General features: G+C 42.6%; 1 protein-coding gene across 4 annotated transcripts in view; it reads right to left on the reverse strand.

Annotated features, from left to right (window-relative positions):
- The window catches only part of GALNT9 (polypeptide N-acetylgalactosaminyltransferase 9), a 130,466-nt gene that overhangs the window by 51,615 nt on the left and 61,894 nt on the right, over window positions 1–16,957 (reverse strand). For all 4 annotated transcript variants that reach the window (XM_039332396.1, XM_039332395.1, XM_039332394.1 and 1 more), the window contains one exon: window positions 9,019–9,199. In XM_039332396.1, coding sequence (XP_039188330.1) covers window positions 9,019–9,199 — 181 coding nt within the window. The remainder of the gene's footprint in view (window positions 1–9,018; window positions 9,200–16,957) is intronic.

Consider the following 16,957-nt stretch of genomic DNA (forward strand, 5'->3'; position numbering starts at 1 on the left):
GAGATAGATGTATGTGGGAAGCAACGGAGTAGGCTGTTCCCAACCCCCTAGAACAGGGGTTCTGTGATGACCCAAGGCCCCGAACGGAGGCAAAGCAATTAGCTGGTCAGAACAATTGTCTTTGTAAGCACTGCCAACTTTCACACTAACTGAGATCAGGGTGTGTAAACGGCAGGGTTTTTATCTGCCCTAGTTAGATGGGCTGACTGACTTTTTTTTTAATTTGCCTGGCAAAGGAGCAGGTCTATGGTTCCATCATGGTTTTAGCTGCCCCTTGCTGAGGTCTACAGTGTGCAAAACAGGACATGAATGGTGGACTAAGCAAAGACTTCACACAGCTCTTTTTTTCAGTTGGAGATTGGAGGGTGGGGGTGGGGGACAGAGAGGCTGTTGATGCAGAAGATAGTGCTACCATGGAAAGAAATTAATATTTTAGGGCACCTCAATTTTCAGGTCTTATATATAATTTACTTAAGCAGGTCACTCCTGCTCAGCAAGCTGAATTGTGCCGAAAAGGTTTTTTTTTTTTAAAACAAAGCAAAACTTATAGGAAGGAAGGAAGGAAGGAAGGAAGGAAGGAAGGAAGGAAGGAAGGAAAGAAAGACAAGGAAGGAAGAAAAAGAAAGAAAAAAGAAAGAAAGAAAGAAAGAAAGAAAGAAAGAAAGGGAAGGAAGGAAGGAAGAAAAAGAAAGAAAGAAAGAAAGAGAAGGAAGGAAGGAAGAAAAAGAAAGAAAGAAAGAGGAAGAAAAAGAAAGAAAGAAAGAAAGAAAGAAAGAAAGAAAGAAAGAGAAGGAAGGAAGGAAGATAAAGAAAGAAAGAAAGAAAGAAAGAAAGAAAGAAAGAAAGAAAGAAAGAAAGAGGAAGGAAGAAAAAGAAAGAAAGAAAGAAAGAAAGAAAGAGAAGGAAGGAAGAAAGGAAGGAAAAGAAAGAAAGAAAGAAAAGGAAGGAAGAAAAAGAAAGAAAGAGAAGGAAGGAAGGAAGGAAGGAAGGAAGGAAGGAAGGAAGGAAGGAAGGAAGAAAAAGAAAGAAAGAACGAAAGAAAGAAAAGGAAGGAAGAAAAAGAAAGAAAGAAAGAAAGAAAGAAAGAAAGAAAGAAAAAAAGAAAGAAAGAGAATCACTGCCTTGCAATTTGGTAAGAAATGCTGTTGAAAGGAAAATTGCTAAAACCGCGTTCCTGGAATATAGTTGCAGAGAGTAGTTTTCCGATGGGTTCTGGGACGGGCAGCTCTTTAAACCTCCCTTTCTCAGGGGTATCTGGATTTATCCCCAAAACATAGAATTGCACCGTTGTGTGTAAGGGAGACCCAGAGCATCTCTTCAGAAGTCCCCCCCCTCCACTTGGGGTGATGTCTATCTCCGCCCTGGATTGTACCTGCCTTGATTTGGTAAAGCTTTCATGCTTCCGCAAGAATTGGGAGAAATCCCCAAACCCTAATCATAACTGACGGCTGAAAATACGTTCTTTTAACTAGCTGGAATAAAATTAGTTCAAAGTAAAATATCATCTCTAGCCTTTCTTTAATTGCAGAAATGGTTCAGGAACAAGGAAAAGGAGAAAGTGAGGAGGAGGAGGGGGGGGGAGGGGGAGGAGAAGGTACCAATGAAGGAGAATATTTGTAACTCAGGACTGAAATGTGTTTGCTTGATTTCTTTGCAGACATTTCATTACCCGAACTAACATTATTAGTGCTAGAAGAGAGTGGAATTTATAGAGAGAAGGAAGGAAGGAAGGAAGGAAGGAAGGAAGGAAGGAAGGAAGGAAGGAAGGAAGGAAGGAAGGAAGGAAGGAAGGAAGGAAGGAAGGACAGACTATGGAGTCCTAGGTACTCTCTGGGCTTGCCTGTTTTCTTGCAGACATTTCATTACACAAACTAGGCAACATCATCAGTGCTAGAAGGGAGTGGAATTTATGCAGAGGGAGGGAGGGAGGGAGGGAGGGAAGGAAGGGAGGGAGGGAGGGAGGGAGGACTGACTATGGGATCCTAGGAACTCTCTGAGCTTGCTTGTTTCTTGCAGACATTTCATTACCCAAACTAGGTAACATCATAAGTGCTAGAAGAGAGTGGAATTTATGCAGAGGAGGGAGGGAGGGAGGGAGGGAGGGAGGGAGGGAAGGAAGGAAGGAAGGAAGGAAGGAAGGAAGGAAGGAAGGAAGGAAGGAAGGAAGGAAGGAAGGAAGGAAGGAAGGACGGACTATGGAGTCTTAGGGACTCTCTGAGCTTGCTTGTTTCTTGCAGACATTTCATTACCCAAACTAGGTAACATCATCAGTGCTTGCCTACATCTCAGAGAGCACCAAAGATCCCTCAAGGAGAAGGAGGATATTTTTTTTCATAATAATGGAGAAAGAGGAGGAGGAGGAGGAGGAGGAGGAAGAGAGAAGGGAGGAGGAGAAGAATAGAAGATGGTGATTCAGTGCCCATATCAGAAAACAGGACTTTCCTACACAAAAAAAAGGAAAGATGGTTCAACCGTGGTGATCAAATACATATCGGAAGGCCCACAAAAAAAGTGGAGTTATATCTTCCTTCTGGCACACGGTGACCATTTTCCGCAGGTGTCCATTCCATCTGGCTTCCTCAATTCCAGAGGCGCTAATTAACACCGGAAGCCTTCCGATCTCTTTCCTGCAGTCTCAGGAGTGACCCACACGATGAAGCTATTGAAAACCCACTTTCCCCTCAGGTCCTGACTGAACTACATTTCCCTGGGTTCCTTGTGCAAAAAGGAATTGGAGCTAAACCAATTTAAGCCTCGTTGGCACAAATTTGCATCCGTTGACTGTCTCCGCCGTAGGTCAGAGCACAATAAGGAACACGGATATCTAAAACTGATTATTTCCATCACAGAAATATTTCCTCACAAAAAGCCAAACACTTCAAGCACTGGCAAATGCAACCAATTATCTTTTAAACAATAAACCGCGCAATTTCTCGACATCGATCTTCCTTCCAAAACGATAATGGCCAGCTAAGCTTTGTGGCTATAAAACTATGCATGCTTTCAGCAGAAAAGGACCATTGAATTCAATAAGAATGGTTTCTAAGCAAGAGTCGCTGAGTCTCTGGAAGTAGCAACCTCTAGTGCAGCATTTCTAGAATCAGAAGCTACAATAAAAGTAGGATCGTTGTTCCAGTATTTGAGGGGCTGCCACAAAGAGGCAGGGATCGAATTATTCTGCAAAGCATCAGAGGGCAAGAATAGAATAGAATAGAATAGAATAGAATAGAATAGAATAGAACAGAACAGAACAGAATAGAATAGAACAGAACAGAACAGAACAGAGAAAATATAGAACAGAACAGAATAGAATGGAACGGAACGGAAATTAGAATAGAATAGAATAGAATAGAATAGAATAGAATAGAATAGAATAGAATAGAATAGAACAGAACAGAACAGAGAAAATATAGAACAGAACAGAATAGAATGGAACGGAACGGAAATTAGAATAGAATAGAATAGAATAGAATAGAATAGAATAGAATAGAATAGAATGGAATGGAACGGAACGGAACGGAACGGAATTTAGAATAGAATAGAATAGAATAGAATAGAATAGAATAGAATAGAATAGAATAGAATAGAATAGAATAGAATAGAATAGAATAGAACAGAACAGAGAAAATATAGAACAGAACAGAATGGAATGGAATGGAACGGAAATTAGAATAGAATAGAATAGAATAGAATAGAATAGAATAGAATAGAATAGAATAGAATAGAACGGAATGGAACGGAATTTAGAATAGAATAGAATAGAATAGAATAGAATAGAATAGAATAGAATAGAATAGAATAGAATAGAATAGAATAGAATAGAATAGAAGGATAGGATGGGATGGGATGGGATAGAGTTGGAAAAAACCTTGGAGGTCTTCTAGTCCAGCCCTCTGCTCGAGCAGGAGAACCTATACCATTTCAGACAAGTGACTGTCCAGTCTCTTCTTTAAAATTTCCAGTGATGGAGCACCCACAATTTCTGGTGGCAAGCTGTTTCACTGGTTAATTGTCCTCACTGTTAGGAAGTTTCTCCTTAATCCCAGGTTGCTTCTCTCTTTGGTCAGTTTCCATCCATTGTTTCTCATCTTGCCCTCTGGTGCTTTGGAGATTAATTTGACCCCCTCTTCCTTGTGGCAGCCCCTCAAATACTGAAACACTGCTATCCTGTCTCCCCTATTTCTTCTTTTCTTTAGACTAGCCAAACTCAAGTCCCACAGCCGTTCTTTGTATGTTTTAGCCTCCAGGCCTTTGATCATCTTAGTTGCTCTTCTCTGATTTTTTTCCAAACTCTCAACATCTTTTTTTTGTGGTATGGTAGGTAATTTTACTACACTTTGTTTGGTGACCTTTCAAAGTTACAGCAGCACTGGAAAAAATGACTTATGACCATTTTTCACACTTAACGACCGCTGTAGCATCCCCCTGGTCACGTGATCAAAATCCACACGCTTGGCAACTGACTTGCATTTATGACGGTCGCAGTGTCCCAAAGTCACGTGGATCCCCCTTTGGCGAACTTCTGACAAGCAAAGTCAACGGGGGTAGCCAGATTCACTTAACAACCGTGTTACTAACTTAACAACTGCAGCGATTCATTTAACAACGGTGGCAAGAAAGATCGCAAAACAAGGCAACCCTCCACAAATGTCTCATCCGGCAACACAAAGTTTGGGCTCAATTGTGTTTGTAACCTGAGGACTAGCTGTATGTGACTTGTACCAATGTTCTTCTTAGTCTAGTGGTGGCGAACCTATGGCACGGGTGCCAGAGGCGGCACTCAGAGCCCTCTCTGTGGGCACGCACCCCGTCGCCCCAGTCCTAGGCCTTCAGCTGGGTTTTATAAAACCTTTTCGCTTTAGGCCTCTGCCGCCGTGTGCAAAAAAAAAAAAAAGGTTCAATCAATCAGTCAATTTCAACTTCTCGCAGGAAAAAAAAAGATCTTGCAAAGTTGGAATTGATTGGTTGAACTTTTTAGTCCCACCCAGTCTGCCGTTACCACCACAGCCACGCCCACCCAATGGGCCACGCCCTCCCAATGGGCTACACCCAGCCAATGGGCCACACCCACCCAATGGGCCACGCCCACCCAATGGGCCACACCCACCCGGCACCTGACGATGCATAAGTGGGTTTTGGGTTGCAGTTTGGGCACTCGGTCTCTAAAAGGTTCGCCATCACTGTCTTAGTCTCTTATTATTTTCCATTTCAATTGACAGATTTGATTTGCAAAATTGTACCTCAACCTTTAGCAAAACACGAAACAAGCCCATTTTTGGCAACAAGTCCATTCTGGAAGGAAATCCACTCCTGTTTATCAAGTATTCATAGCCTCGCACTGAAAACATTGGATACGCAGTAGATTTTATTTTTTTTTACTTTTTGCTTGTTTATTTTCAGATTTCGTGCGTGTGTGTGTGTGTGTGTGCTTTTATAATTATACTTTCAGGCCCAATTAAACTTCCAAACTTAATGCCGATGAAACTGTAGCTCTTTAAAAATATGCAGATCAGAATGTTCAAAGAAAAAGCTTTGGAAGTGTGAATTTCCCAGGTCAACTTGTGAATAGCAAAACAAATATGCATTCTCTTAAAAAAAAAATCATTTCTGTTCCATTAAAAGACAAACAGCGCTTAAAATAGCTCACGATACAATCCTACGCCTGTTTTAGAATTTCAGATTTTTTTTTTCATGAGGAAGTCCAGCAAAACTCTCATAATAGCTGTCCCTACGTATAATTAAAAACCAAGACTGCTCAGGTAATTAAACGTTTGGGGGTACGAGGAGCACCCTGGTGACTTTTCCCCATTCGGAGAAGCAATTTTCCTAGCTGGATTTGAGACCGCTGGCCGGAGTCAAGGAACCTGGAAGAAGCAGAAACGGGAACCACTTCAAGCCAGGCTCAGATTAGTGTCGCTAAAATACGAACCCCTAAAGGGCTAGCCGGCAGCTTGGCAGCTTGGCTGTGTTTCAGCCTTCTTTTCCAAACTTCTCAAATGCTAACGATAAACGGAAGATTATTATTATTGGTTTGTTGCACAATTGGCCAGATGTTCAGACTGGATTTGACATTTTTGTCCACCTATTAACAGTCCTTCCCAAGGACCTGGGATAGGTAATGTTGATGCTTTATGGTGTTAGAGGTGTCATAATTATTTCTTCTCCTTCTCCTTTTCCTTCTCCTCTTCTCCTCCGCCCTCCTCCCATTCTCTTCCTCCTCCTTCCATTTTCCTCCTCTTCTTCCCATCCTCCTCTCCTCCTCCTCCTACTATCCTTCTCCTCCTATTCTCCTTTTCCTCCCATCCTTCTCCTCCTTCTATTCTCCTCCTCCTCCTTCCATTTTCCTCTTCTTCCCATCCTCCTCTCCTCCTCCTCCTACCATCCTTCTCCTCCTATTCTCCTTTTCCTCCCATCCTTCTCCTCCTCCTCCCATCCTCCTCCTCCTCCTCCCATTCTCCTTCCATTTTCCCCCTCTTCTTCCCATCCTCCTCCCATCCTCCTCCTCCTCCTCTCCTCCTCCTTTTTCTCCTCCTCCCATTCTCCTCCTCCTCCTCCCATTCTCCTTCCATTTTCCTCCTCTTCTTCCCATCCTCTCCTGCTCTTCCTATCATCCTTCTCCTATTCTCCTTTTCTTGCCATCCTTCTCCTCCTCCACTTCCTCTTCATTCCTTTCCCTCTCCTCCTCCTCCTCCTTCTCCCGCTGATACTTTTGAGAAAGCAACAGGGAAAATGTTGTAAAGGAATTGAATTCTCCTTCTGTTTCCCCAGCTTGGCTGACCATTAAACCTACAGTCATAAGATCCGCTGGATTCCAACATCAATGAGGGATCAAGCACATTTTGAATCTCGCATTTGATTTTGAATAAAGGGTATCGTTCGTTTTTTGCTTTTTTCCTACCATTCTATTGAATTTTCTTTTGCCCATTATCTCTCTGTTATTCCCCAAGGGCTGCTGGTAGTAATTAAGATCTACATTGCACCCTTTTGTGATATAATTAAACTCAGTGTTTAATTAGAAAGCCTAGCCAGGGCCAAAGGAAGAGAAATCAATTTTGTCTCTAATGGGCCAAGCAAGGATAAAGGAAACATACAGGAAAACTTGAAATGGTATCACAAAATCAGCTCAGAGCTAACCCTTGACTTCTGCGTCAATTGAAACCTCACCGTGAAATTCTTGAACTTGAACACCGTTGGCATTGACAAATTCGCCATCAGTCAATTGCAAACAGCTTCCATCCTGTGACGAGATCTGTAACACCATCAAACATCCACATCTGCCCATCCCAGGTCCTTGGTAAAGACTCGATAGGTAGACAAAAATGCCAAATCCAGTCTGACTGTGCGATGATCAATAATAATAATAATTTATATTGTTGCTCCCCCTGGAAATCTCCTCCCAAACCTGCAAACAACTGTCTCTGAATAAACCAGTACAAATATGTGTCACAGCTTTCAGTTCCTCTAGATTAGGGGTCCCCGACCCCCGGTCCATCGACCAGCACCAGGCCTTGGCATGTCAGCAACCGGTCCACACAAACAAGCAAAGCCCCATCCGCGGGATGCAGGCAGCACACAAAACCACACAATCTCCGGTCCGTGGAAAAACTTCTCTCCATGGAACCAGTCCCTGGTGCTCAAAAGGTTGGGGATTCTCTGTTCTAGAGGGGAATCTTATCTGCACAATGAGAAGAAGAGAAAGGAGATGCTCTGTTTCTTCTCCTGTTTGGTGTTCCTTTTTCACTTTGTAATAACATTTTCTACACCTCGCTTCAAGTGAGGATAAACATCTGTGATGGCTGCCGAAGTGAGACCTGCTTGTCCTGGAAAGGTGGTTAGACCAAACCATGTACGACCAGTGTTTATTTTTGGGGAAAACAAAACACCCACTATCTTTGAAAGGGAGGGGTGTGTGTCTTAGATCATGGGGTTTAGGTTCTCAAAAGCCAGTCCGAGGAAAATTAATGGAAAGGAAGGCGGGGAAAGAAATTTGCAAAAGAGCAGAGTTGCTTCTTCAAAGCTATGAGCGTGGGAAATTTGCAATATCAAAATTAAAACTGTCCAAAACTTGATCTACTGCACAAGGGCAGCTGCTAAAATCTGGGTCTACACAAGGTTTGCGCCTTGTCTTAGTGAGATACCACAAAGTACAAATGCTTAGGCCCAGCACATCTTTAAGGATAGAAAGGAATAAAGTCACGGGAATAAAACAACGTGGAGCATTGTGTTCTGCTTTAAACACAGGAAAGTTAAACCACCAAGTTGATCTAGACTCCTGGTGAGTTTGTGGATATATCCATGCTGTTTCCTTGGTAGTAATACAAATGTGGTTTGTTATTATCTTCAGCTTGAATGTTGATATTTTTTTAGGACATACATCCCTGGTGTTTTGGGTAATTTCCCTTCCAAATATTTAACCCGCAATGTGTAACTGCCTTGACTTAACCATATTTTGCCTTAGGGAATATTGTAAAGGCATAAGAATCAGGACCACCGTTTAATATTAGATAAAAGTTAATGGAATTTGGACTTAGGCCATTTGTGGGAACATAAGGATTCCAGGTTGGTTCCTCTCTTGACTCCAGCCCCAGACTCTGCCCTCTTTCTCCCATGGATATGTGGGAATCAGCTTGGGAGACAGAATGAAAAGCCACAGCCGGGGCAAGAATTAGATAAAAGGCACCTTAGCCCACAGAAGTAACATGGGTGTGTTAAACCCCTCAAAAGGAACCATCCATAGTTTCTTATTTTGTGATCCAAGAAACCAACCATGCCCTTGTAAATAAAAACAGGAATTAAAAAGAACAAAAGAAAGGCATTAAACAGTGTGAAACAAAGGAGAAAAACAAGAATCTGAACAATGCCATTCAGATTATAATTTTTCAGTATCCGCATGCTAAAAGTTATAATTTCCCATTCTATAATTAATTCAATTTTTACAACTCTTCGAATCCATCCAAAACAAGTACAGGAAACAGAGTAACTTTCACCAATGGTTGGTCATGCAGAGAGCTTCCTTACTTTTTGGGTCTATAGTCTGGAATAGATCTGTCCAATGAAATCCGATCACTCAGTTGCGCATTATAACCATATTCTTCATATTTCGTTTCGGATTCATGGCTGTCATCTCTCAGTGTGGCAGCCATTCCTCCTTGGCCCAAACCGCCTGGGCCTTCCACTAATCCCATTGGCTTGGCTAGACCTGGGAAGAAAAAGAGAAAATACGGATGCTCTTAGTTTAGAAAATCAGGGGAGTGGGTCAGCGATAGAGTATTAAAAGCAGAGTAAGTCAGGAAGTCCAGGCTTATATTCAAATGAATATAAAGGTTTATTGGAAGCTTCAGCTCTCTACAAGAATCTGACCTACTAACAGCCAAGGCAAATTGGTGGTAGGTAAGAGTCAACGGAATTCAAGGTGGTCTGCTCTTGTGGGTGCAAAGGGATTCCAGACTGATGATGCATTGGACCCCTCCCTCAGACTCAGCCTGGTCATCTCTTCTCAGTCATCCAAGTCATGGTTGTCCCAAAGGTGCCTTTTCAAGAGTTAATTGGACTTTCTTTGTTTTTCCTTGAAGACACATTGTGAAGAAGCTTCTTGGATGAGAAGCGAAGCAAAGAAAGTCCAGTTACCTCTTGGTAAAGCACCTTTGGGGCGCCTAAGTAATAATTCATTACTTCATGACATCAATCTTCACATAGATTCAGAAATCCTTCCCATGTTCCCCAATTAGATCCTAGAATTCATAATGGGTTTCAGAATTTGAACCCCGGTTGCTGGTCTATCTGCTCTTGCAAGAGAATCCAGAGACATCAACAAAAAAAGCTTGCAGATAGCTTTGTGCTGCAGTTTTCTTGTACACCGGTAGTGCTGGTAGACACAATAGGATGACTTAGCCCTTCTGTCTCTCAGGATATAAAATTCATTACTTTTTTTTAATTGGAAGTGATATTACATTTATGTGTAGAGATCTTCAATATCAAAATGTAATTGCTTTTAAGGAATCCTCATTTGAAGCCCACTTCCCCTGGAGAGAAGGAGATGGAGTCTAATTACGAGAGATAATTTGAGAGAAGATAAACAAATAACAGAAGATCATCAAGGTCAACAATGGATCAACGCAAAAGGTGCAAGAAGTAGGTTTCGCAGCAACAGCAAGCATAGATTTGATTAAATATTACTCATCTGTCATTACTGGCATGGAGAAGTGAAGATTTTTGAGGGTGGATTGGCCATATTAAGAGAATAAAGAGGCAACATTTGGGAGATAGAAGTAGGGTGATGAAGGAGAGCTTGTGTGAGCTGTCCTCTCTTCCTAAGCTACTCTACTGGCCTTCAAATGCAATGGAGGACATTGTCCCAGGGTCTAAGAGTCAACTGCCCATCCAGATGACTTTGGGGTCCTTGGTGCTCTCTGAGTTTGGTTGTTTTCTCACAGATGTTTCATTACCCAACTAGGTAACATCATCCATGTCGGAAAGGAGTGGCGTTTGCTCTGTTTTAACACCAAGATTAATAGAAGACCAACAATGCCCAATCAAGGAACTACCAACTCGGACAAACAAACAAGCAAACAGTCTAATCAAAGAGTCACCAAATACTCCTTATCAACATGGGAAACCACTTGTATCGAAAAAGACAGCCAACCCCACTCCCTTTTAATACTGATGATGTTACCGAGTTGAGTAATGAAACATCTACAAGAAAACATCTAAGCTCAGAGAGCACCAAAGACCCACAGTCCTCCTCCTCCTCCTCCTCCCTATTCTCCCTCATCTTTCTTCTCCATTCCACAAATTCCACTCTCTTCTAGCACTGATGATGTTACCGAGTTGGGTAATGAAACATCTGCAAGAAAATGACCAAGCTCAGAGGACCCAAAGGACCTAAGAGTCCTTCTCCTTCTCCTTTTTCAATTCCTCTCCATATACCCTACTTCCTTCCAATACTGATGATGTTACCTAGTTGGGTGATGAAACATCTGCAAGAAAACCACCAAGCTCAGAAGAGCATCAAAGACCCCTGACTCTGAGCTAGAAATATTTTCTTCTACCGGTATCCAATAACGTTTCTCAGTGGAACAAGAAGGTGAATCTGAACATTGCAAACATTTGGGATGTGTCATCCATCCATCAGATGACTCACTAGACACCCTAGTGACACACCAAACAACTACGCAACTAACACAAAGCGATCAACCTGGAAAGAATGCCAAATCTCACTGACTTTCGGTCCAGATGGCTTTCCAATTGGCCCTTGGAAAAACGTCTAGGCAATGTCTGCTTCCAAGATCACTGTGGTGGTAGCGGTATCTCCGTTTGACTACATGAAATCCATTCCTTTCTGTTTCTCATAAGGTTGGCATTATGCACAATCACATCCCCGCTTTGTTTTTGTCTCGTTTTTTAAGCTAAAAAGGGGGAAAAAAGAAAACCCCGCAGCTACATTGTTTCTGATACTGTTTTTTTGCTTAGACGGGTGTTTTTTTTTTCCCCGCTTGTCAGAAAGGTAAAACCCTCACATCTGTTCCACTCTTGAATGCTTGCATCATCGAGAAATGCTTCCTACAGGGTGGGTGAGGGTCAGGCCTCCCTTTTCACATGTTTACAATCCTGTTTCTCTTTTGTCACCTTCGATCTGCAATATCCGCATTGTGAAGAACCAGAGAAAGTTCTATATATGTTGAATAAATCCACACTGTCTCCTTCTCCCTCCCTCCCCCCCTCTCTTTTTCTCTCCCTCCCTCCGTCCCTTTCTCTCTCTCTCTCTTTCCTCTTTCTCTCTCCTCTCTCCCACTCTCTTTCCTCTCCCTCTTTCCTTTTTCCTCTCCCCCTCTCTTTCTCTCTCTCCCTCTCCTCTCCCTCCCTCTCTCTTTCCCTCCCACTCCCCCTTTCTCTTTCTCTCTCTCTCCCTCTCCCTCCCTCCCTCCTTCTCTCCCTCCCTTTCTTTCTCTTTCTCTCTTTCTCTCTCTCTTTCCTCCCCCCTCTTTTCTCTCCCTCTCCTCTCCCCTCCCCCTCTCTTTCTCTTTCTCTCTTTCCCTCTCTCCTCTCCATCTCTCTCTCTCATTTTAAGACTCCCCCTCAAGATATGAATCAGAAGAGTGGAATATTTATAACTAAGGACTCTCAGCAGATCTGGGAGGGCAAAAATGCAGGCTGGAGACTCATGGGATGAAAGATGACCCAAAGATCAGAGAGAGAGAGAGAGGAGATACTAATGATACGGCATCTGCATTGCTGCTAGGCAACGGTATCAGCCACGTTTCTCTCTTTCCTCACTTTGTCAATCCAGGAAACCAAAGACACTTCTTGCCATTGGACCATTTGCTTCTGAGCAAAGACCTTTTGCTTCTCATCCAAGAAGCTTCTTTAGTTCTGGAGACACTTCTGGGATAAGAAGCCAAACAACTTCAAGCAAAAAAAAAAAAAAAAACAAAACAAAGAAAATCCAGTTGTCTTTTGAAGAAGCACCTTTGGGGACAACCGTGACCTGGCAGACTGAGAATCTCCACAGACATCTGACTGGAGATGTTCCTCAGGATGACGTGAAGCAACCAGGAACCCTTTGAAGAGCCTTACCAGTCTTGGGAAATTCCCAGCAGGCCGGGGAGGAGGAGGAGGAGGCAAGTGGGGAACTAGCCTCGAGTCCTTCCACGAAACCATATCTGTTTGCTGCCGAGGAAGCGCGAGCAGTCTGGGGAGATTCTTGTAATATAGGTAGAAAGCAATAAAGTTGCTGACTGGACTTTTCACAAGTGGATCTGGTGGCTTATGCTGGACAAGGAGGCACAGTTAGAATCTAGGGCACAAACTCAGCTTCTCATCTAAATACAGGTATTCCTCAACTTCCAACCATTCCTTTAGTGACTGTCAAAAGGCACGGAAGAAAGAGGCTTACAATCAGTCCTCACACTTAGGACCATTGCAGCATTTCCAAACTGGCAACCCGGCATGCGTTCACGGCCTCCTGGGGTCACATGGTTGCCACTTGTGACCTTGCCAGCCGGCTTCCGACATGTTAATGGGGGAAGATGGATTCTGACAGCATGGGATTCGCTTAACAACGGTTACGCAAAAAAACAACAACCCTGAAGTCTTAAAAATCAGGCACAATTCACTTAACCTCTGTTTTCTTAGCCATGGAAATTCCGGCTCCAATTGTGATAGTGGAATAGATAGAATAACGGAGTTGGAAGGGACTTTGTAGGTCATCTAGTCCAACCCCCTGCCCGTGCAGGAGACCCCTGCACCATTTCTGACAGATGGCAGTCCACTCTCTTCTTGAAAGCTTCCAGTGATGAAGCTCCCACAACAATCTGTTCCACTGGTTCATTGTTCTCACTGTCAGAAACTCTCTCCTTATTCCCTTGATCAATTTCCATCCATTATTCCTTGTCTGGCCTTCAGGTGCTTTGTAGAATAGAATAGAAAAGAATAGAGTAGAATAGAGTAGAGTAGAGTAGAGTAGAGTAGAGTAGAATAGAATAGAATAGAATAGAATAGAATAGAATAGAATAGAATAGAATAGAATAGAATCCCAGTTGCAATGTATGGCTGTGAAAGTTGGACCATAAGAAAGGCTGAGCGCCAAAGAATTGAGGCCTTTGAACTATGGTGCTGGAGAAGACTCCTGCGAGTCCCCTGGATTGCAAGGCGTTCAAACCAGTCAGTCCTAGAAGAGATCAACCCCGACTGCTCTTTAGAAGGCCAGATCCTGAAGTTGAAACTCAAGTACTTTGGCCACCTAATGAGAAGGAAGGATTCACTGGAGAAGAGCCTAATGCTGGGAAAGATTGAGGGCAATAGAAGAAGGGGACGACAGAGAATGAGATGGCTGGATGGAGTCACTGAAGCAGTAGGTGTGAACTTAAATGGACTCCAGAAGATGGTAGAGGACAGGAAGACCTGGAGGAATGTTGTCCATGGGGTCGCGATGGGTCGGACACGACTTCACAATTAAAAAAGAATAGAATAGAATAGAATAGAATAGAATAGAATAGAATAGAATAGAATAGAATAGAATAGAAGCTGGAAGGGACTTTGGAGGTCTTCTAGTCCAGCCTCCTGCTCAAGCAGGAGAACCTATACCGTCTCAGACAGGTGAACATCTAGTCTCTTCTTAAAAATTTCCAGTGATGGAGCGCCCATGGGTTCTGGAGGCAAGATGTTCCACTGGTTAATTGTCCTCACTGTCAGGAACTTTCTCCTTAATTCCAGGTTGCTTCTTTCTAGCATCTCAACATCTTTTTAATAGTGTGGAGACCAAAATTGGTTGCCATATTCCAGCAAGTTGTACGTCGAGGACTATCTATGGTAGCAAAGTCCAACCTTAGCTTTAGCTTCCAAACCAGACAATGCTGGTTAGATGTGGAATGACAATATATAACCACCTCTTCCAATTAAACGGAAGCCGCCAACCTGCTGTATGGTTTCTTTTTTTCATTATGACACACTCACAATGACAACCTTCCGTCTCCATCTCTGCTCTTTCCCTTGCAGACGTTTGTTTTTCATCACCAATAACTGTTTTTTCACTTCACTAGCAATCACTGGCGTCCTGTTTTCCCCCAGCCTCTCTATTTAACACTTGCAGGCTTGTCGAGATCAAAGGAAACACATCTGGGTGCCCGAGAGCCTGGCCGAGTTTTGCTAGCAATTTTGACAAAGGACTTTAATCTCTTTCTTCCCTCTCTTTCTCGTTTCCTCTCTTCCTTTTCCTTCCTTCATCTTTCTTCTCTTATCTTATCCTCTGCACCCCCCTACTAGCCTTATCTGCAGATGTGCAGGTGCGGGTGGCCTGCCTCTGGTTATTCTTCATTCTTGTAGGTTTGGTTGTTATTGTTGTTGTCTAAGATTATGATTTAATTTATTGCAAGAGAGGAGACAGTGTGCTTGGGCAGGCTGCAGAAAAAAAAGAGTGGGGGGAGGCATCGATTTAATTCTGCGTGCCTGAATTTTTTAAAAAAGGGCCAGCTCAAGAGAGGGGGCATTGTTTTATTATGGATAGCTGTTTGGGCCAGATAACAAGGCATTCAAGGCAATGGAGAGAGCTGTTTGAGATTGCACCGGCTTAGCCTTGCTCTCCAAACACGCTGAGACCACAACATGGAGAAATTAGCCACGCTGGCAAAGGATTCTGCAAATAACGCTGTCTGGAGGTTGTGAGATCAGTGAAGGCTCCACTTCCAGAATTGGGGGGGGTCTATTTATCCCCAACATGATGGTTCCTGCTTTGCAGAAGACGATAGAGGCCTGTTCCTTCTCGGCTCCATTCTCTCTTTGAATGTCCACATTAGCATGCGAAGTCAGCCTTGCCCGCAAGTCAGTGCATGAGGAAATAACCACCAAGCCGGATGCCGCCAAGCATTTTAGAATTAAAGCATATTGCAAGAATTAAAGCACACACACAGAGACGAGCGGGTATATCTGCCAGCCGTAGATCAAATAGCCTTTCAGCTGAGCTCTTATACAATGAGAAAAGGCCAGTGCTCAGTTCTTCCCTGCCCTTGTGGTGACTGCAGACCACCGTCCTGCAGCCCTGCATCGGGTTCAATGGACTTTGCATACATAGATGAGACAGAAAGGAGATGGAGGGAGGGAGGGTGAGAGGGAGGGAGGGAGGGAGAAAGATACAGTAGATAGATAGAAGAGAGAGGGGGGGTAACAAAGATGGATGGATAGATAGATATAAGATAGATGATAGATAGATAGACAGATATGGATGGATGCATAGATGATAGATAGATAGATAGATAGATAGATAGATAGATAGATAGATAGATAGATAGATAGGTCAGATAGAGATGGATGGAGATGGATGGATGGATGGATAGATAGATAGATAGATAGGTCAGATAGAGATGGATGGAGATAGACAGACAGATAGATAAATAGGTCAGAGAGATGGATGGAGATGGATGGATGGATGGATGGATAGATAGATAGATAGATAGATAGATAGAGATGACAGAGATGGATGGATGAATGGAAGGATAGATGATAGATATGCAGATATGGGTAGATGCATAGATAGATAGAGAAAAGAAAGAAAGAAAAAGAAAGAAAGAAAAAAGAAAAAGAAAGAAAGATAGGTCAGATAAAGATGGATGGATGGATGGAGATAGATTAGATAGATAGATAGATAGATAGATAGATGATAGATAGATAGATGACAGAGATGGATGGATAGATGGAAGGATAGATGATAGATATGCAGATATGGGTAGATGCATAGATAGAGAAAAGAAAGAAAGAAAAAGAAAGAAAAAGAAAGAAAGATAGGTCAGATAGAGATGGATGGATGGATGGAGATAGATTAGATAGATAGATAGATAGATAGATAGATAGATAGATAGATAGATAGATAGATAGATAGATGGATAGATGATAGATATGCAGCTATGGATGGATGCATAGATAGAGAGAAGAAAGAAAGAAAGAAAGAAAGAAAGAAAGAAAGAAAGAAAGAAAGAGAACATGGAATAAGAAAGGGTTCATCCAGACATGGAAAACGAAGAGGATAAAACTTGCTGAACTGAAGAGCAGCTCATTCCAACTGCATTTTCCTGAGGCTTCTATTTCTTATGCATTTGTTTTCCTTCCTCCTCAGATAAACATTCTATCTGTTGTTAAACCCGGCTAGTAATGATGCCTGAAAGAATTGGAACACAATTTCAACTTGTGGTACAAATCAGCCCAGCTTGCTGGAAAGCACATGCTATTACTGGGAGGCAAAAACCAGGTAAGAATTTCATCTGGTCTACAAAGGGTCTAATATTAATCGCTTTTCATCACCTATTATTGGCAGCGTATAACACAATCAATCAAAGAAGATGCCGCATGTTATCGTAGAGTCAGTCAAGGAACGAAGGGATCATTGAACAAATTGACCCAGAGTTCTCATTCAAGGTACAAAAGGTCAAGCTTAAATTATTCTACTTTGGACACATCATGGCGTAGACCC

This window comes from Crotalus tigris, unplaced genomic scaffold, assembly GCF_016545835.1.
Source record: "Crotalus tigris isolate CLP2741 ecotype Arizona unplaced genomic scaffold, ASM1654583v1 scf7180000024461.2689607, whole genome shotgun sequence".
Taxonomy (NCBI): Eukaryota; Metazoa; Chordata; class Lepidosauria; order Squamata; family Viperidae; genus Crotalus; species Crotalus tigris.